At 39.5% G+C, this 16,995-nt stretch overlaps 1 protein-coding gene across 2 annotated transcripts in view; it reads right to left on the bottom strand.

Annotated features, from left to right (window-relative positions):
• LOC111653379 (voltage-dependent calcium channel subunit alpha-2/delta-1) overlaps window positions 1-16,995 on the bottom strand; it is a 58,039-nt gene that overhangs the window by 16,369 nt on the left and 24,675 nt on the right. For both annotated transcript variants that reach the window (XM_023403975.2, XM_087173388.1), the window contains exons 7-20: window positions 13,889-14,020; window positions 12,875-12,944; window positions 12,187-12,237; window positions 11,871-11,970; window positions 7,858-8,016; window positions 6,866-6,970; window positions 6,124-6,202; window positions 5,785-5,834; window positions 5,576-5,665; window positions 5,392-5,466; window positions 5,207-5,287; window positions 4,757-4,831; window positions 591-662; window positions 282-353 (exon numbers count right to left, since the gene is read on the bottom strand). In XM_023403975.2, coding sequence (XP_023259743.1) covers window positions 282-353; window positions 591-662; window positions 4,757-4,831; window positions 5,207-5,287; window positions 5,392-5,466; window positions 5,576-5,665; window positions 5,785-5,834; window positions 6,124-6,202; window positions 6,866-6,970; window positions 7,858-8,016; window positions 11,871-11,970; window positions 12,187-12,237; window positions 12,875-12,944; window positions 13,889-14,020 — 1,211 coding nt within the window. The remainder of the gene's footprint in view (window positions 1-281; window positions 354-590; window positions 663-4,756; window positions 4,832-5,206; window positions 5,288-5,391; window positions 5,467-5,575; window positions 5,666-5,784; window positions 5,835-6,123; window positions 6,203-6,865; window positions 6,971-7,857; window positions 8,017-11,870; window positions 11,971-12,186; window positions 12,238-12,874; window positions 12,945-13,888; window positions 14,021-16,995) is intronic.

Raw genomic sequence — 16,995 nt, 5'->3', positions numbered from 1 at the left:
CTAAATGATTTTATTATAGTGACAAAATTATATTGATATTATCTTAACAGTTGTGTCCTTTTTTCTTTCATACAATGAATGTGATGTTGCATTGAAAATATTTTTGTTATATATCTATGTCAGCCCCAGTTTGTCGAGAACAACTCTGCAGCATTACTGTATGACAGCAGACCTATACAAAATGATCCAAACACATTTAGTTGTATTTAGTTGTATTTAGTATTAAGTTCCTGAACATACTCTAGTGTAATATGTTAATCCCCTAAAGTATTTTCTCTCACCTCATCCTGAGTTTTCACCAAGGTGTGAATGGTGCGTTCGCCTATCTCACCGTCGATCATCATTCTCCTGATCTACAGGGAGAGGACGAAGAAGCAGACATGTGCACATGTCGTTCAAGTGAAACTGGATCTGATTCAGTGAGTATCAGCTAATATGGAAACATTCTGCATCATCCCGTCAAACTAAGGATTTAGGGACACTAACCACTGTAAATCACTGGCGGGGGCTGATCGTGATTCCTTCCTGTATGTCTGTATGTGATTCTTTGCTCGAATTTGTGTCTGTGTTCATGTATTTGCATACTCTACCTCCACTTTGATGTCATTCTCCAGCTCAGCATCAAGGAAGTCGAGGGTAACAGGTTCCTGGAATTTAGGATTCTGTGGAAAGGATTATATTTCAGTCTGAGGCGTGACACAATTTAAAAATGCTACACGCAAATCAAGTGACACAACAGGATCGAAGTGAACAAAACTGAGAAGAACCCTGTACTTGAGGTTTATTGTGAGTTAGGCTGGAATCAAAGTTTATTACGTAATAACCGACTTTCAGATCACTCTATCTAAAGCCTGCTGAGTTAATACAGTAAAATATTATAAAAAGCAACGGACCATTTTACAGTTGTTATTCAGAGATGGGTTCTTACTGTGGCAATCAGCCAGAGAGAGGAATATCCCTCTACATATCAGTACTTCCATTGCGTAAAATAGTCAACTTCAATAATTTGGGCCACAGTGCTCTTTTGTGTTTAGTTCAGGAGCAATGCCAATCATCGTCCTTAACACATGACTCTAATCAAATCCAGGGTATGAGAAATAGAGGGTACCATATGGCAGCGTTTTGACAACATATCTGTGACACCAGACACAGCTGAATCAGATTTGATACAAAGTGACACTGGACCCTATTAATGTCCTCTCTTAAAAACCCTATACGTCTGAGTGGCTTTATGGTGGTATAAAATGGTAGCAGTAATCTAGTGCTTCTCTATAAAACAGCGGTACATGGAATCTGATACCATCTCTGTCCTCCACAGCATTCTCACAACGTGGGGTGATGTGGTGAGCGCATATTCGTGCTGTGCAGTAGTTGTGTTTCTTGTTTTTATGTTGGCATATGCAAGCAGTGGCTCCAAAAATAAATGAAAATGTATTTCAGTTATAAAGGAAGAGAAAGAATGAGGAATAAAGCTTAGCTTTTGTCACAGCAAAGCTTAAATTTTAAAATCAACAACCACTAGATAAAGAGTGAATCAGTGCACGGACAAAAAAAGCAATAAATGAAACACTCAGTCAGTTAAATTGCATGAGTTGAGTTCCTTACATTTGATGGTAAGTGAAATGAAATGGAGCAGCAAAGGAAGATGATGTAGATGATGTATCTCAACATGAAAATAAGAAAAGAAAGAGTAATAGATCAAGAGGAACAACACTGGGCGATACAGGATGAAACATCAAAAACATAAACAAGAAAGTAGAGAATATGAAAAGGACAAAAAAAAAAACAGGAAGGAAGAGCAAAAGATCAAATAATAATAATAACATTAAAAAGACAGAATAAAAAAAGTTAGTGAGAGAGAGAATACTGTACGTCAGGAAGAGATTTGTTGAGGGGAGATTAAAATAAAAACACAGCTGCAACAGGGGAGATTTATGTGATGAATAAGAAATATGTACAAACATAATCAAATACAGAGAGAACCACTGTTCAACAGAAAGAGAGAGAGGAAAGGAGGAGGAGAAACTAGCAGTTCTCCTGGGTGAAGGGCCAGCAGCTCCTATGACAGCTAAATATGTATCTGCCTGCTGCAGCCTGAGGGACTCACAACAACATCCCCTGACTCAGAGATCTGTATGATATTAAATGATTGTATTAAACTGTTTTGTATTATATTGTATTGTGTCGTGTTATATTGGACAGAAATCAAACAATGGACTGCATCAGGATATTAGCATCAGTATGTGACATGTGTACTTGAATCTCCAAACTGCTTTGGAAACAACATGTTTTTGTTCATGCCAATAAAGCTATTTGAATTTGAAATGAATTGAATTGAGAGAGAGAGGAAAATGTTGCAAGGGCCCAAGGTCACCATCAGCATTCACACAATCTCCCATTTGACTGATTCAGTGAGTGATTGGCAGGCGCGCACACACACACACACACACACACACACACACACACACACACACACACACACACACACACACACACAGTACTCAGGGCTAATGGAAGAATATTAATAATAGCAATCCTGTCTTGCTTGAATGCCACATTAAACTGAGATAATTCTGATCATGCCTTCATGTGTGCACATGTGTATGCGTGAATACTAAAGTTTCTCTAAGCTGACATTACATTACTTTGTATACTAATTTGAGAGGAAATCTTGAGGTCCCATTCTCAGTTTGACTTTACCAATGATAAGTTCCTATCTTAATAATTTAATGCTGAAACCATTTAGTGTGAATCCTTAAAAAGTGCCATAAGCTATCATCAAATGTCTTAGACCATTAAGAATGACATTTAGGTATGACCTGTGGAGGTGACAAGAATGCATCACCAGGATTTGTCTGGTAATTCTTTTCAGTATCAACCCTGTCACAAAATATACTCACACAAACACATGTGCACAATTACAAAACCCACACATTCGTAACATTTTCCATGATCACAGCAATGATTACAGGCAACAAAAGAAAGTACCATCACTTCAGAGTAGGGGAATTCAGACATAGGGTTGCAGATCTCGTAATCCATAGCCCCTGCAAAAAGTGATGGTTACCTCAGGTGACTGCTACTATATCTATTGAAACTTCTATGGGACTGCAATGCACAAAACACTACATTGGCTATCTTTAGGAACTGCTATTTCAATCTACAGTACTGTCCTTCTACTTCTACTGTCTCACCTCATGAAAAGTGACAGCGTACTTATTACTGAGCCTGAAATTCCTGTTACGAATCCTTTTCTAGGAAAATTATAGACAGATTCATAGTGATGCATTTGAAAGTCTGCAGAATGTCACATTGTCAGAGAGGGAAATTGCCATAATCACAATAATAAAAGTCAACCAAAGGGAAAAAAAACATGTTTACTGTACTACATACAGTACACTGTATCATTTCCAACAGTAACTCAAAGCTATTTTGGAAAGTATTTCTACACATACAGACACATGCAGCTTTGATCAGAATTCATTTTTCCAGTCTGGGTGAACTGATGGAGGGGACAAAACCGAGAGGAAATCCCTCCTCAATCTGGGAGAGAGAAAGGTTTATATGCTCTATCTCTTACCACTCCATTAAAAGGGAAAATCAGAAGGACATAAACATATGGACATTTATAAATTCCCTGCACGTCTATTTACCATAATCTACTCGAGAACATCATTACCTTATCATTATTATAGAGCCAAAGTTTGTACTAAAACTAAAACTAAATTGATTGTGCTTTTACAACAACTGAATTACCACACCAATAAAACCTAATAAACTGAGAATTAAATAATTGGATCCATAAGTGTTTGTCTTGATGGATTACACTGTGGGGACTTGTGGATTGATAGATGGGATGTGAGTGCGTGTCTTCAGGGATCCAGTGTTTTATATCCAGGGAGGTGCCACTCTTAACAGTATGACCCCAGACACAGAACTCAGTCCTAGGCAGCACATGTCCAATATGCAGCCTGTCAGAGCCCGCATTGCCTCGGGCTGAAGGTAGTGAGCTGTGGTGGGATTCACAGAGAGAAGGGTTGGAACCTCTTGTGGGGTCATGGCTAATTTCTACTGGGTCGCATCTTAAAACCTGCCAGTGGCTAGAGGTCCTGCTGCATTCTTATGAGAAGTCAGACTAATCGGGGCCTTTGGCAGGTCAACACAGATATTATTTCAAATGTGAGCCTTGTAAACACATTTAATATCATTATTAAAAATGTTTAAATAGCTGATGTGGTTAAAAGTAAGCTGAAAGTACAGTATAAGCTACCCTAAAAAAAAACACATTACTGTGTTTGTGAGAAATTGCAAACAGCAGCAGCATGAGAAATTTTCATGGTGGAGCAAATTCATTTATATTGCGGGATATACTATTTTCAATTTAAAACACATTATCTCTACTATATGCCACAGTACCTCTTTTTATCCTTCATTCTTAAACATATATGCCAGTTCGCTGCCCAGTCTACATACATATTTTATCTCATGGAACTGAGTGAGCTTCTAGCCGACATATGAGGACTGACGATATCAAGTCATACTCTAACTGCGGAATCAATTCTCTTTATGAAGATTGATGGCGTGACGGCACATGGAGAAAGTTTGAAAAGTGTCTGCACCATCTGCTAGTCTGCGTATTATTCACTGAGTGCAAGCGGTGATTGCGCAACCATGTGGAATAGTAAGCATATAACATAATGTTTCAAGACATGGACCATGGATCACAGAAAGTGATGCACAGGGCCAGCTGCCATACCTTTGGCTGGAGATTGGGGTGCAACAGGACGTATCCATTGGGATCAATGGCAAAGTAGTATCCATTTGGACCAATCTGATGCAAAAGATGAACAGAGGAGAGGGGATTTAGATATCCAGAAACATACATGATGTTAGTACTTGTGCTGTATGGTATAAATGGGGAATGTCTGTAAAAAAGTGTGTAAAAGAAGGATGTCACTGTTCCTAAAAAACAAGACTATAAGATGCAACAAACGGGCTGTATTTAATGATAAGGACAGTTTTATTTGAGGGTGATTTAATACAGACATTAGAAAGAACAACACATCTAATGGAATCACATCACTCACTAACTGCCCTGGAGAGAAAACTCTGAGTATCTTCTTCTCAAGTGAAGAAGTCACAAGACTTTAGTTTGACACATGTTTTTGTCTGTGTGCATGTGATCACATATGGGTGTTAAACTCACTGTGAAGCGTGGTGTGAGCTTCTTGATGTCATCCAGAGACACATCAATCCCCATTACGCCAAGAATCAACTGATTCTGGTGCTGAAAATATGAGGGAGAAAGAATGAGGCAAATATAAGTATATAAGTCATGCTGATGACTCCGCCTACTTTTCAAGCAGTTGTTCAGGCATTTTTTCACTGCACCTCGCCGTTCCTGTCATCTTTGGTTTTGGTTTTATTGAAGACAGGGAGTGTTCCAGTGATGACCAGACCCAGTTCCTGATGGAGACACATTTTTCAGCTCAGGAATCGAATCATGTTAAAGCAAGAACAACACTTGTGCATCATTTAACTGTTAATTAGATGAAAAAAATAAATGATGCCATACCAAAGCATCAAGATACACATTAGTCCATTGGACTTGTTTGGCCTGCTTGTCTGCCAGAACCATTGGTCTCCCCAGGACATCCAGGTACTCCTACATTAGAAAAACAACACTATCTTAGTCCCCAGATTAATGTTTCAGTGCAGAAAGAATGCATCTCTTGAATGCCTGACGATGAATGTATAGATGAATAAATCATCTTCTAAAATCACCTGCGTGTTTATTCTGATGGCCCCAATGGACGGGATCTCATAGAAGTAACCTGGAAAAATGAACAGACACAAAGTGTTTAGAAGGCGACAGATAACAAATATACATAATAGGAAAGGGACCAAATGCGAGCAAATGATGCATGATGCAAATGTCTAGTGCAGCCCACCGCATCACAACTGTTTCCATAGTGATAGGTGAATTATTAGACATGTATAAAAATGTATTTGAAACCATTTCCTGAGATCTAACCTGAGCTTGATCAACTTAATCTAATTCTTGGATCATAACAAACTGACAACAATACTCAGTACCAATGTGTATTATGATCCGTGCTGTACCTTTGTTGGAGCAGGCCATCCACTGAATGGGTCCTTTATCATAGTTGTGTTGTCCTACTGAGAAGGTGAAGATCCTCACCTGGAGCAGAAGATTAAATTCAACAATATTTATCATGACATAACTCTCACAATGTTAAAAAAAATACTCTCTTGTAGGTTAACTGACATATTTTAGTAGTATAAAGTCATTAGATACGCTGATGCTGATGCTGATAATTTAGATTTATTCGATTATTTTAACACACTATGATGCATCATACACTTCCGATTAACTACAATTAACATTCAATCAGTCACAATTAAAATATGTGATACATTTTAACCTGAAAAAACTTTTAACATTCTGTGTCATATGTGTGTGTAACCTGCTCATATTTTCTACCTTGTGCATGTGCGCATTAGTGGGTATTCATGTGCAGGAGTGTGTGTGTGTGTGTATGTGAGTGTGTGTGTGAGCAGATTTTTGTTTCACATAATACGCAGAAAACCTCATCTGCCTTCTGCATAAACTTTTGGGTACAGAGGATATACACACGGAAGTTTCAACCCAAAGGGAGTTCCAAAAAGCTGAGTCTAATAAAAACTACAACGGGAGCATATCCACGTAGATAAAAGCAAACAATTCACACTGCAGTATCATATGGCCTCTTTGTGTGTTTGTGTGTGTGTGTGTGTGTGTGTGTGTGTGTGTGTCTGTGTGTGTGTGTGTGTGTGTCTGTGTGTGTGTGTGATATCTACATACCTTTTTGTCAGCATTGTATTTTTCCAGTATAGCCTGAGCTCTTTCCTCTCCTCCATCAGTAAACAGCATGATGATCTTGTTGCAGTTTGCTCTGCTAACATTTGTCTAGTCAAAGGAAATACATAAGAATTTTATGATTGCTGTTGTATGTTATATATCTTCGCCCATGTAGCTGCATGGCCTGAGGAGGACACTTTCTGTCAGTCTGCCCTTTTCTTAAAATTTGAAACATATCTTTTTCCTACTGCCATAAACTTTGGCTTGATCAAAACTCCATGTCAAAGAATCCATTATGATGATATCCCCAAAACTAATGGTTCAAGGCAACATTCACCATCATTTTCCATTTAAATATGTGTATAATCCCCAGTGGACGAACCCTGGTTATTTTGGTGACCTCAACAACTTTCCTTTTATTCCGTAACCAGCTTAAAATGAAAACATTGCTCATAATTTAATGGGCAGACTGCCATGAAGCGTAAAACACACATTCACACTCACAAGAGATAAAACCTGCCTTTCATCTTTTGCCACTGTTGTTTGTTCAGTCCAACACAAACAGACTTCTATGAACATTGCAGCCTCATGAACCCATTTGCAGGGCTTCAGATTTAGGCAGTTCTTACCAAACCATACCCAACTGTGCAACATATTTAACTCTATCACTAATACTCAGTCACAGACCAGGTTTAGAGTTGGTCACACATGTTTCTAAAAGCTGTATTGTTATATAACCTCAGCTATCATTCTTTTTGCCATTTTAGGGTGTAACAATCTAATATTTTTTTCATTGTCTAGACAGTTGAGTCGAGATAATAAATTTAACCAGCAGATGGCAGTAAAAGACAATACTCTGCTACTGCTCAAAATGTGAGGGTATCACAAATCACTTTCATTTAAAACTTGTTTTAAGCCTCTGGTGCACTCAGTTACACAAAATAACTTCTTCTTTCATTAGAAAAAAGGAAAAAAAGAAAACTAGAAAATCTCACCGCAGAGAGCTGCTCAAAAGCAAACTCAAAGCCTTTTGTGTAGTTTGTAATCCCTTTAGCTGTGATGTTCTGCACAGCGTCCTTCAGCACCTTCTTGTTCCTCACATTGGCCTGAACCAGATGATCGAAACACGCTGTCTTCTTCACCCTGGTGTTAAACTGGAAAGCAAGGGCGAGGAGTTATAACCTACAAATTATACATACAACTACAACATGTATGCATATGCAACAAATGATATAAATGCAGCTCACACGCGCGCACACACACACACACAAACACTCCCACCTGGCCTTGGCTGTTATCAGGCAGTGGTAAACAGACACATTCATCAAACCCCACTAATTGCTTCACATCCTTGGAGCTCAACGATTTGGTACCCATGGAAACAAGATTCTGCTATATAAGAACGAGGTTAGGCAGCAACACCATCTTTTTTTTTTTTTTTTTTTTTTTTTTTTTTTAAAGGTGAGACCTCCTCATTTTCACCCCACAGCACACATACGCATACACACACACACACACGCACGCACACGCTTGACTCCTTATACACTGAGCTGTGCTACAAGTCAAACTGATGGTCCGTATTTCCTCTTGTTAAATGTCTGAGCTGAAAATTTTAATTAATGTTGGAATGAACACAAAGGGCATTTTCAAAAAGCTCACAATGATAATAAATACAAATGACAAAATGAATAATATAATTCGAAAATAATATGTCATAAGTGTGCATGAAGGACACGAGACAGCAGAGTAGTAAACCCACACATCTATTGTGTTGTAGAACTCTTCTAAAACAATACTGCACCTCATCGATCTCAACTAATCAATGTGTCTCTGTTAGATGGCCAGTATAGGGAGGCTGAAAACACTGATCTGCACAGACAAGCAGGGAGGCAAAAAGAGCCCTGACCATATGAATGCATGGTTGTGTGATGCCTTCGCATATGTGTGTGTGTTTCCAATGAGCGTGCCAACCTTGAAGTTCCTTTTACCTTGACAGTAACAGACATACACATCTTCTCTGCACTGAAAGGCAATGTCACGATGGCTGTGCATTAACAAAAAGATTGAATCAAGGCGACAGCACAGAAATACACACACAAACATAATGGAGGTTCACATAATTGCCCACGTAGACCACACGGGGGATCTTTTATCACATTATCTATTAAAAGGAGAAGTGAGGAAGGTGAGACAGGAATGTGGGAGGGCGACGAGCAGAAAGTGAGAGGAAGAGGACAGAAAAAGAGAAGGGTGAGGTGGGGGATGTGAATACGGGATTCAATAGCAGGAAAGTGAGAAGGTGTATCTCATATAGAAAATAATGAGCTCACGTGCTGCATGTGACAAATCAACCATATACTGATTAGAAAGGCAGTATTTTTGTAGATAGGCCCATTATGTCCAAAAAAGGAAAGAGCATATTACTGAGAAAACACATTATGGCTTTGTAAAGTATTGTTATTGGCCTTGCATGCAAATGTGAATATAATCTACTACAAATTCCACTGTTCCCTTGTGATCCTATTACAACAGCTCTTGTATCTGTGTGTATGTCTGTGCGTGTGTGTGTGTGTGTGTGTGTGTGTGTGTGTGTGTGTGTGTGTGTATGTGATGGCCCAGGCCTTGGGAATGGATTAGTGAAGACACAAGAGAGAAGGCTAATCTTCGAGCCCTAATCCCACTGGACTTTCTGCTACTCTGGTTTGGTACTCTGGCTTGCCAAGTGGACTGACGCTGGCTAACAGCACTGACACCGGCTAACACGGCTGAACAGGCCGGATCAAAGTGACGGCAGCTCGGTGATGCGGGAGGGTGAGGGAAAGCGAGAACACAAATGAGAAAAAAAAAAAGAAAAAAAAAAGAGGATGAGGACGGAGAGGGAAAGAATGAGCAGAGAGGAACAGCCATCAGCATTCTTCTGACCTACCGCAGCTGTGGAGGAAGTTTGTGAGCATCTTCCATGACCAAATGCCAACTTAGTCCCTGGGCTACTGTTAATGAGGAGGGATTTATGGGTAATATCAGAGATTAATGATTTAGTGTCAGGTTACAACACCCTCAGGGCCAGACATAGGGCGCTGTGTATGTGTGTGTGTGTGTGTGTGTGTGTATGAGTAAGTAAGTCAATGACAGAGGGAAAGGGAGAGAGGGTGACAGAGAGAAAGAATAATGAGTTTTGGTGGAGGAGGAGCAAATTGACCTCCACTGATTTATAGTTTGCTCACTGATATATTGAGTGGCAGGATGAAGGTAATTAAGGGATTATTCCTGCTCATCAGAAAATGTGGCAATATAGCTAAAAGAAAAAAAAAATAGAAGTCAGGATGGAGCAAAAAAACTAAAAACTAAAGCGATCATGTGATCATACAGGTTGTAAACAAACCACCAGGTTAACCAAACCTATTTAAAAAATAAAACAAAAAACGAACATTAAAATTATGAACCAGACTGTCTATTATAAACATGCAATGCAATTCACAGGACCATACTGGTCAATTTTGACCTTCTGTACTTGCTGTAGTTGTGCACACATATAATGAATGTTATGAAGATAAAGTGTTTTAGATATCCTGGCGAAACATTAGGCTTGTTTAACTCCTACTTGATAGTCTAACTGCTCATGTTTTCTATGCTCTTGTACGTCACTAGTGATTTCACTGTGTTCCCAGATATCAGAAATTATTTTTGTAAGGAATTTGTTATTGTAACCCATAGAAACACTGGCAAAAGCTACAAATTTAAGACCCACCAATGACGCATGGCAGCCACTGCACTGTTGTTTTAGAGGACAGTAGAAAAACAAACCAAAAAAAGTTCCAAGTGAGTTGTACTTTACTCTTTGAACTTATCTCTCTCATTTTGTCTCAGTTTCTTAAGCACACACACACACACACACACACACACACACACACACACGCAAACACACACACACACACATTGAGGTCCCCGACAGATTCGAATAATTGCACATCTTTGCTGAATCACAAGTCCACCATGAAACAGAATACATTGTGTCCAAGACAAAGGGTCCCATGGGGAGAGGAAACAGCGTGTGAATGGTTGTCTTTGTGCGAGCAGAATGAAGACAGCTCCAATCTCTATAAAGACCCGTCTCAATAAACACCTCCACAGACAGCCATCTACGTATCACACAGTCCCCTGATTGGCTCTTTCCGAGTGTAATCGCAAGCATGGAAGGCCTAGAATAGATGGTAAGGGAATGAAAAGGTGGAGGGGGGGAGCGACGGAAGTGATTGGTGGGTGTGAAAAGTAAAAATGAAGGGAAAGAAAGTGGGCGCAGTGAAAAGAGGAAAGTTGTGGTGTTGTGTATAGAGGTGGAGAGGCGTACAGTGTACAGGGAGATCATTCATTGACACGAGGAGATGAATGGAGGTATATGGTAAAATGCTGAGAGGAATTGCATGGCTCAGTGATGAAAGGAAAAAGTGATGGCGAGATCAAGAGAGTGATGGATGAGTCACTCCTGTTAGAGGTGCAGTTTTAATTCATTTAGGGGCAGTGGGAATGTGCACACATGTGCACACACACACACGCACACATATGGGTGAAGAGGTGTGGTGGGGGCATGTAGTGTTTTAATCCCGTACACCAAATAGAGCAGTGGGTATTTCATTAAAGGTCTGTTTCAGGGTGGCCAGACCGGAGAGAAATCCATATTTCATTACTTGTCATCCATCTTTCCATCTCTCTTGTGTGTGTACGTGTGTGTGCGTGTGTGTGTACGTGTGTGTGCGTGTGTGTGTGTGTGTGTGTGTGTGCGTGTGTGTGTGGGTGTGGGGGTATGCGCGCAATGTCTTCGTGTGTGTGCCGTCATTTAAATGTATCTGAAAGTACGTGAATGGGCATGTAAATGCACAAGCCCATTCATGCGCACACTCTGAATCTGTCTGTCACTCTGTCCTTTTTCTCAGCGTGCATCATGCTCCCCGCCGCCTCGCACAAACAGACCACCCAGTGCTCAGCAAGTGGAAGGTTTAATAATACTCACATAAACTACATTGACGTAGTCGTCATCAGACAGAGTTTCTAGCATCTCACTGACGGAGGTCCTGATCAGTTTGAGAGTCAAGCCTGACACACTCCCGCTCCTGCAAGAAAAAAAACAAAAAAAACATACCTGACAGCTTCTCACTGCAATCTGTCTCTGTAATTCTTGTCCTGTGAGATTTTACTCAATGTAATTAGAAATTCCTCTGCCTTGGGAAATACATTACATTATGAGGCAAATGCCATGCATTATAATCAAGGGAAATCATGACAGATGTGGGAAGGTTATGGATCAATGAGGTTATAACGTAACTCACGCGTCTACGAGGATTAGCATATCTTTGGGTGAGGCAGCTCCCTGGATGTACCTAGATGGACGTTAATGAATGAAAAGACAAGCTGGACTGAGACACACACTCACAACAACACAGCACAACAGTAGTTTAAAATATGTTGAAGGCCAGTGATTTACATTTTAACACAACACAACATTACTTATACACTTTGAGCCATTCTTATTAGAGTGTTACATACATATAGAGCTGGGCAATATCTCTGAATTCAATATAACAGTATTAATAACAATACTTTTCAGACATCAATATATGATATGGCAAATGTAAACAAAAAGGTGTTCAATGCAATGAACTGTGTTCTACAGATATGCATTTCTTTTCTTTCTACTTTCTAACCTTTTCAGAGCTGTAAATAACATTATAAAATTATTACATATTGCTTGGATGTGTTATTCATTACACATCAGAGTTGTTTAAAATAATTATATTGTCATAATGCAATTCCGCTGAAAGTGGTGCAACATATATTTAGTACACTTGTAAGTAAAAGCTACGTTTATTTCCTGTGATAAGCAACTATATCGAAACTATCAAACAGAACACAACATAAAAGTAAATAGTTACATGCATAACAACAGTAATTTTAGGGTTGCATTCAAATTCAATTAATATTGTGCTCCTTCCTTCTATACTATGCCAGTTTTCTTACCATGGCCTCCTGCGGACGTCATACAGGTCAATTTTACTGGGAGTCTTACGAGCATCCATCCAGGGAGAAGCTTTAGGAAGAGATTGAATGTATGTTGATCATAATGTCTTGATAATTGAAGGGAATAAAATTCATTCCTATTTTGGTCTGATTTCTGACACATCGCTGATTTGCAAATATCTGGCAATATGCAGCGTCACATTCAGCTCAGCAGTGAGGAGTCGCTGTCAGTCATTATGTAGATAAGAAACGCCACTTTTTGGGAGGATATATAAAAAAAACACTTACATATCTGCCATAATGACAGTTGGTTTGTGGGATAGAATCCTACATTTCTTACACCATGTATATTATAACACATTTCAGCTCGCTAAAATTATTCCTGAAGAGGTAAACAGCCGGGAAATAAGATAAAATATTCATCTGAGATTCAAAGCACAGAGCACTGGATTCACTTGCTTTGACAATGATCAGTTGCTCTCTATCTGTATGCTGTCAGTGAGGGGCACCATGAAAACAAACCAGTGTGAGAGAGTGACTGCCTATCATGCATGCTAAAAGGTAAAAAAAAAAAAAAAAAAAAAAGGAACAGAGAGGAATAAATTCATGGCCAATGAAAATTCCTGAATATTAGACATAAACTTTTGCCATAAAGATATAGAGTCAATGATGACTGGAATCTCATGAATAGAAATAGCTTGGCAAAGGAAACAATCACGGCAGAGAGCAGCACTGCACTAATGCAGTTAAAGATAGTATGACACTATGGCATCACATATAAAATCTGTGCAAGTTGAGCAATGGAGATTACTTATTGAGGTTATTTGCCCAGTGATGTGTGAACAAACTTGTGAATATATTCCCTAGTTATGATTAAAAGCTACATGCTGTATCATAGGTCAACAAAATAAGAATCAGCTGAAGAGTGAAGCTGCAATTTGATAAGGAAGGACACACACAGCATCAAATAGAAGATAGGATGATAGAAGATATGATTTTTTTTTCTTTTTTTACCTGGGTAGTAGCGAGCCAGGCCTGCAGCGCTACCAAACACCTGCCAGAGAAGAGTCGGGTCATCCTCTCTGTTCTTTCTAAACACCTCCTCCAGTGCCTCCGTCCAGTTCAGCTCATTCAGAACAATGGTGGCTGGAAAACCACACAGACATAACACATCACAAAACATACACATAAACATACTTGTGAAAAGACAATATACTAGAAAGAAGATCATTCCCTTGGACACACTGGTACATGTCAGTGTGTGTATTCTCCAATAATGACTAAAGGACAAAGCAGTGCAGGTGAGCTTGCAGCAAAGACATGTGGACTTCTTAGATTAACACATTCATTAAGATTCACGCACAGGCCCGCTCAGTGTTGGCCCACTCGCCCAGCGGGACACATGAGCAAATATGAGGCCAGCAGCACCCAGTCAGAGCCACTGGTGATATTTAGGAACAATTACTGAGGAATAGTATTCTGGCAAGTAGTAGGTTTGCACTGACAAAAATTAAACTGTGTTTAATGGTACCTGAAACACCCGATAACCTGTGTGTGCACGTGCGTGCGTGTTTGTATGTGTGCATGTGTGTGATTGATGGTGTGTGCTGTGAGAGGCAACAGGCATTATGGATGTAATGACACAGCACCCAGACAGCTCAGAGCCACATAACACTCACTATGATGGATGGAGACACAGCGCATTCTGCCCCAACTCTATCTTTGCTCTGTCTGTCTCCCTACTGCTCTTCTTTTACCCCTCCTTTCATTTCTTCTTTTGTATATACTAGTATTGTATATAATATTGTACAGGTATTTGTTTTAAGTGACTCTGTATGAGAATGCCTGTGCGTATGTGTAAGTGTGCATATGTGTGAGATAGATTGGTATCCTGTGTTGAGAGTGACGTGGCTCATTGATGTGCAAAGCAAACACTGTTCATTTGCATGCATGCCTCTAGAGGGGAGAGTTAATGAAGCCTCGGTTGCCAGGAGTGCATGTTTTTTTATTATAGAAAGGGAGAGAGAGAAAGAGAGAACATGCAGTGTGTGCGCTCACTAATGTGTTTTCCTCATTAAGTGTAGTTTTAAAGGGAAAAGGAGAGAAAATAACACCACATGCCTTGTTAAGTAATGAGAAAATTACAAACTGTACCTGTGAATTTAAAACAAAGACTGATGAAGACAGACAGGTAGATAGCTACCTACACACAGGCCCACTAATAGCTATTTGACTATAGCTACATAGTAAGATACAGAAGATACACATATACATGTACGTACAGAATACAGTGCTACACAAGTATGCCAACATCTAACCCAGTAGTAATACTACCAATAGAATACTGTATGTTGTTTTGTTTTTTTTATATATTTCAGGTGCTTTTGAGTGCTCCTGAGTTAGTCATAATATTTAATAAACTAAACTCCACTGCTGCTTCATCGTGGATACAGTATCCTCCAGTCGCCCATATTGCCACTGACACTAATGAATTCCCTGGCTCCACTCGGCATGGCTTTGATGCCACACTGAATCTACACCCAGTGATGACTTCATCTAGTTGGGACATCACAGGTGCAGTATAATTCACTTACAAATGCAACATGGGTTCTCTTTAACATTAAATAGTACATTATTTCCAGTGCTTTAAATAAGGATAAATAGTACATCTCCTATACACTCAGTCATCAAATTACTCACAAAGGAATGCTAGGTCCACTAAAGAAAAACTCACTCTGATGTAGTGATATGTGTCATCCACAACGCTACTGTGTAGCTACAGCCAGCAGCTTGTTTGCTTAGCTTAGCATTTAAACTGTCCAAAGTCTGTCCAAAGGTAACAGTACCTGACTGCCAGCACCTCTTAAGCTCAGAGTGAACATGTTATATCTCATTTGTTTAATCCATTTAAAAAACAGAACCAAAGCTTGAGATGATTGTGATGAGAAGGTCACAATAGCAAACCAGAGCAGAGTGAAGACTGGGCAAGGTGATGTCACTGCCAAAGTAGAGTAGTGACAAAACACTCACAGCACAGGCTGGTGTGTACAGTATACTGGGCCACAGGGGGATGCTGACTATTAAAGACTATATTATATTTTAACAATAAAAATTATTTAGGGAATATCAGACTGTCTCAGCCTGAATAAAAGAATATGTCTTTTTTTTCTATAAAATTACATTTTAAAAACTGCATTCTTCCTACATTAAAAAACAAGTGTCATTTTGGACTGAATACTTCTTTATCTCCATCTCTCTTTCTGTCACTTTGAGGGTTGATGTCTTTTTTGTCGGCCGTTTTTTTTCTGTTCATCTGGAAGACAAAAACTGCTAGCTAGCATTGTATCTGGAAGGAGAGAAATATCATATATCTACTCTTCAATTTTTTTGTTCAACGGTATCTAGCCATCAGGTGTCATATATATTGTATACATACATTTTTGGCTTCTGTAACCATAAGCAACACTGCTGAATTCAAACATTTTCTTGTCTGTCTGTCGCACAGTGTATCTCTCCGTCTCTTTGTCTCGTACACTCTGTCTTTCCCTGGACCACCAGATGCGGCTTTCGTGGTGATCTGTCTGTCATCTGAAGGTCCATCTCATATCCTACGTTCGTCCCACACACGTGATGTGCTGCTGCCTATAGAAGGTGATTTCATAAACTTGCCTTCCACTTTACTCAGAAAATCCAATTTTCTCCAGCTGAGCAAAGGCTATTCCTGGAACATTTATGGGGTGGAGATCAAATTGAAGAGTTGAAACCTCAATAACGTATGAATCCTCTGTCTCTTTTTTTTTTTTCCCAGGAATACAAAACACATTCTCCTCCATGTGTGTCCACACTTTCTCACTGTTCATATGCGGAGAACATTCATTTTTTATCAGCACTATATGCCAGATCTTAACCCCTACTCTAACTGTTGCCCAGGGGTCTCCAACAAGTCACTCGTGAGCCACCAGTAACTTGCGCCCTGTCTTAGAGTAGCTCACCCAGAGGTTCAGAGAATATAGTCGGTACAAATCATGGATGTATAGTACAGCAGTAAATACACAGACACCTCACCACTCTCTGACAGCAAATTATTATTTGTTAAACAGCGTTTAGCAAAATGTAGTTAT

Source organism: Seriola lalandi, unplaced genomic scaffold (assembly GCF_002814215.2).
Source record: "Seriola lalandi dorsalis isolate HSWRI2012SDOR001 ecotype SW California unplaced genomic scaffold, Sedor1 jcf7180002054188, whole genome shotgun sequence".
In the NCBI taxonomy this organism is placed as follows: domain Eukaryota; kingdom Metazoa; phylum Chordata; class Actinopteri; order Carangiformes; family Carangidae; genus Seriola; species Seriola lalandi.
This window is presented reverse-complemented; position numbering and strand designations above follow the sequence as displayed.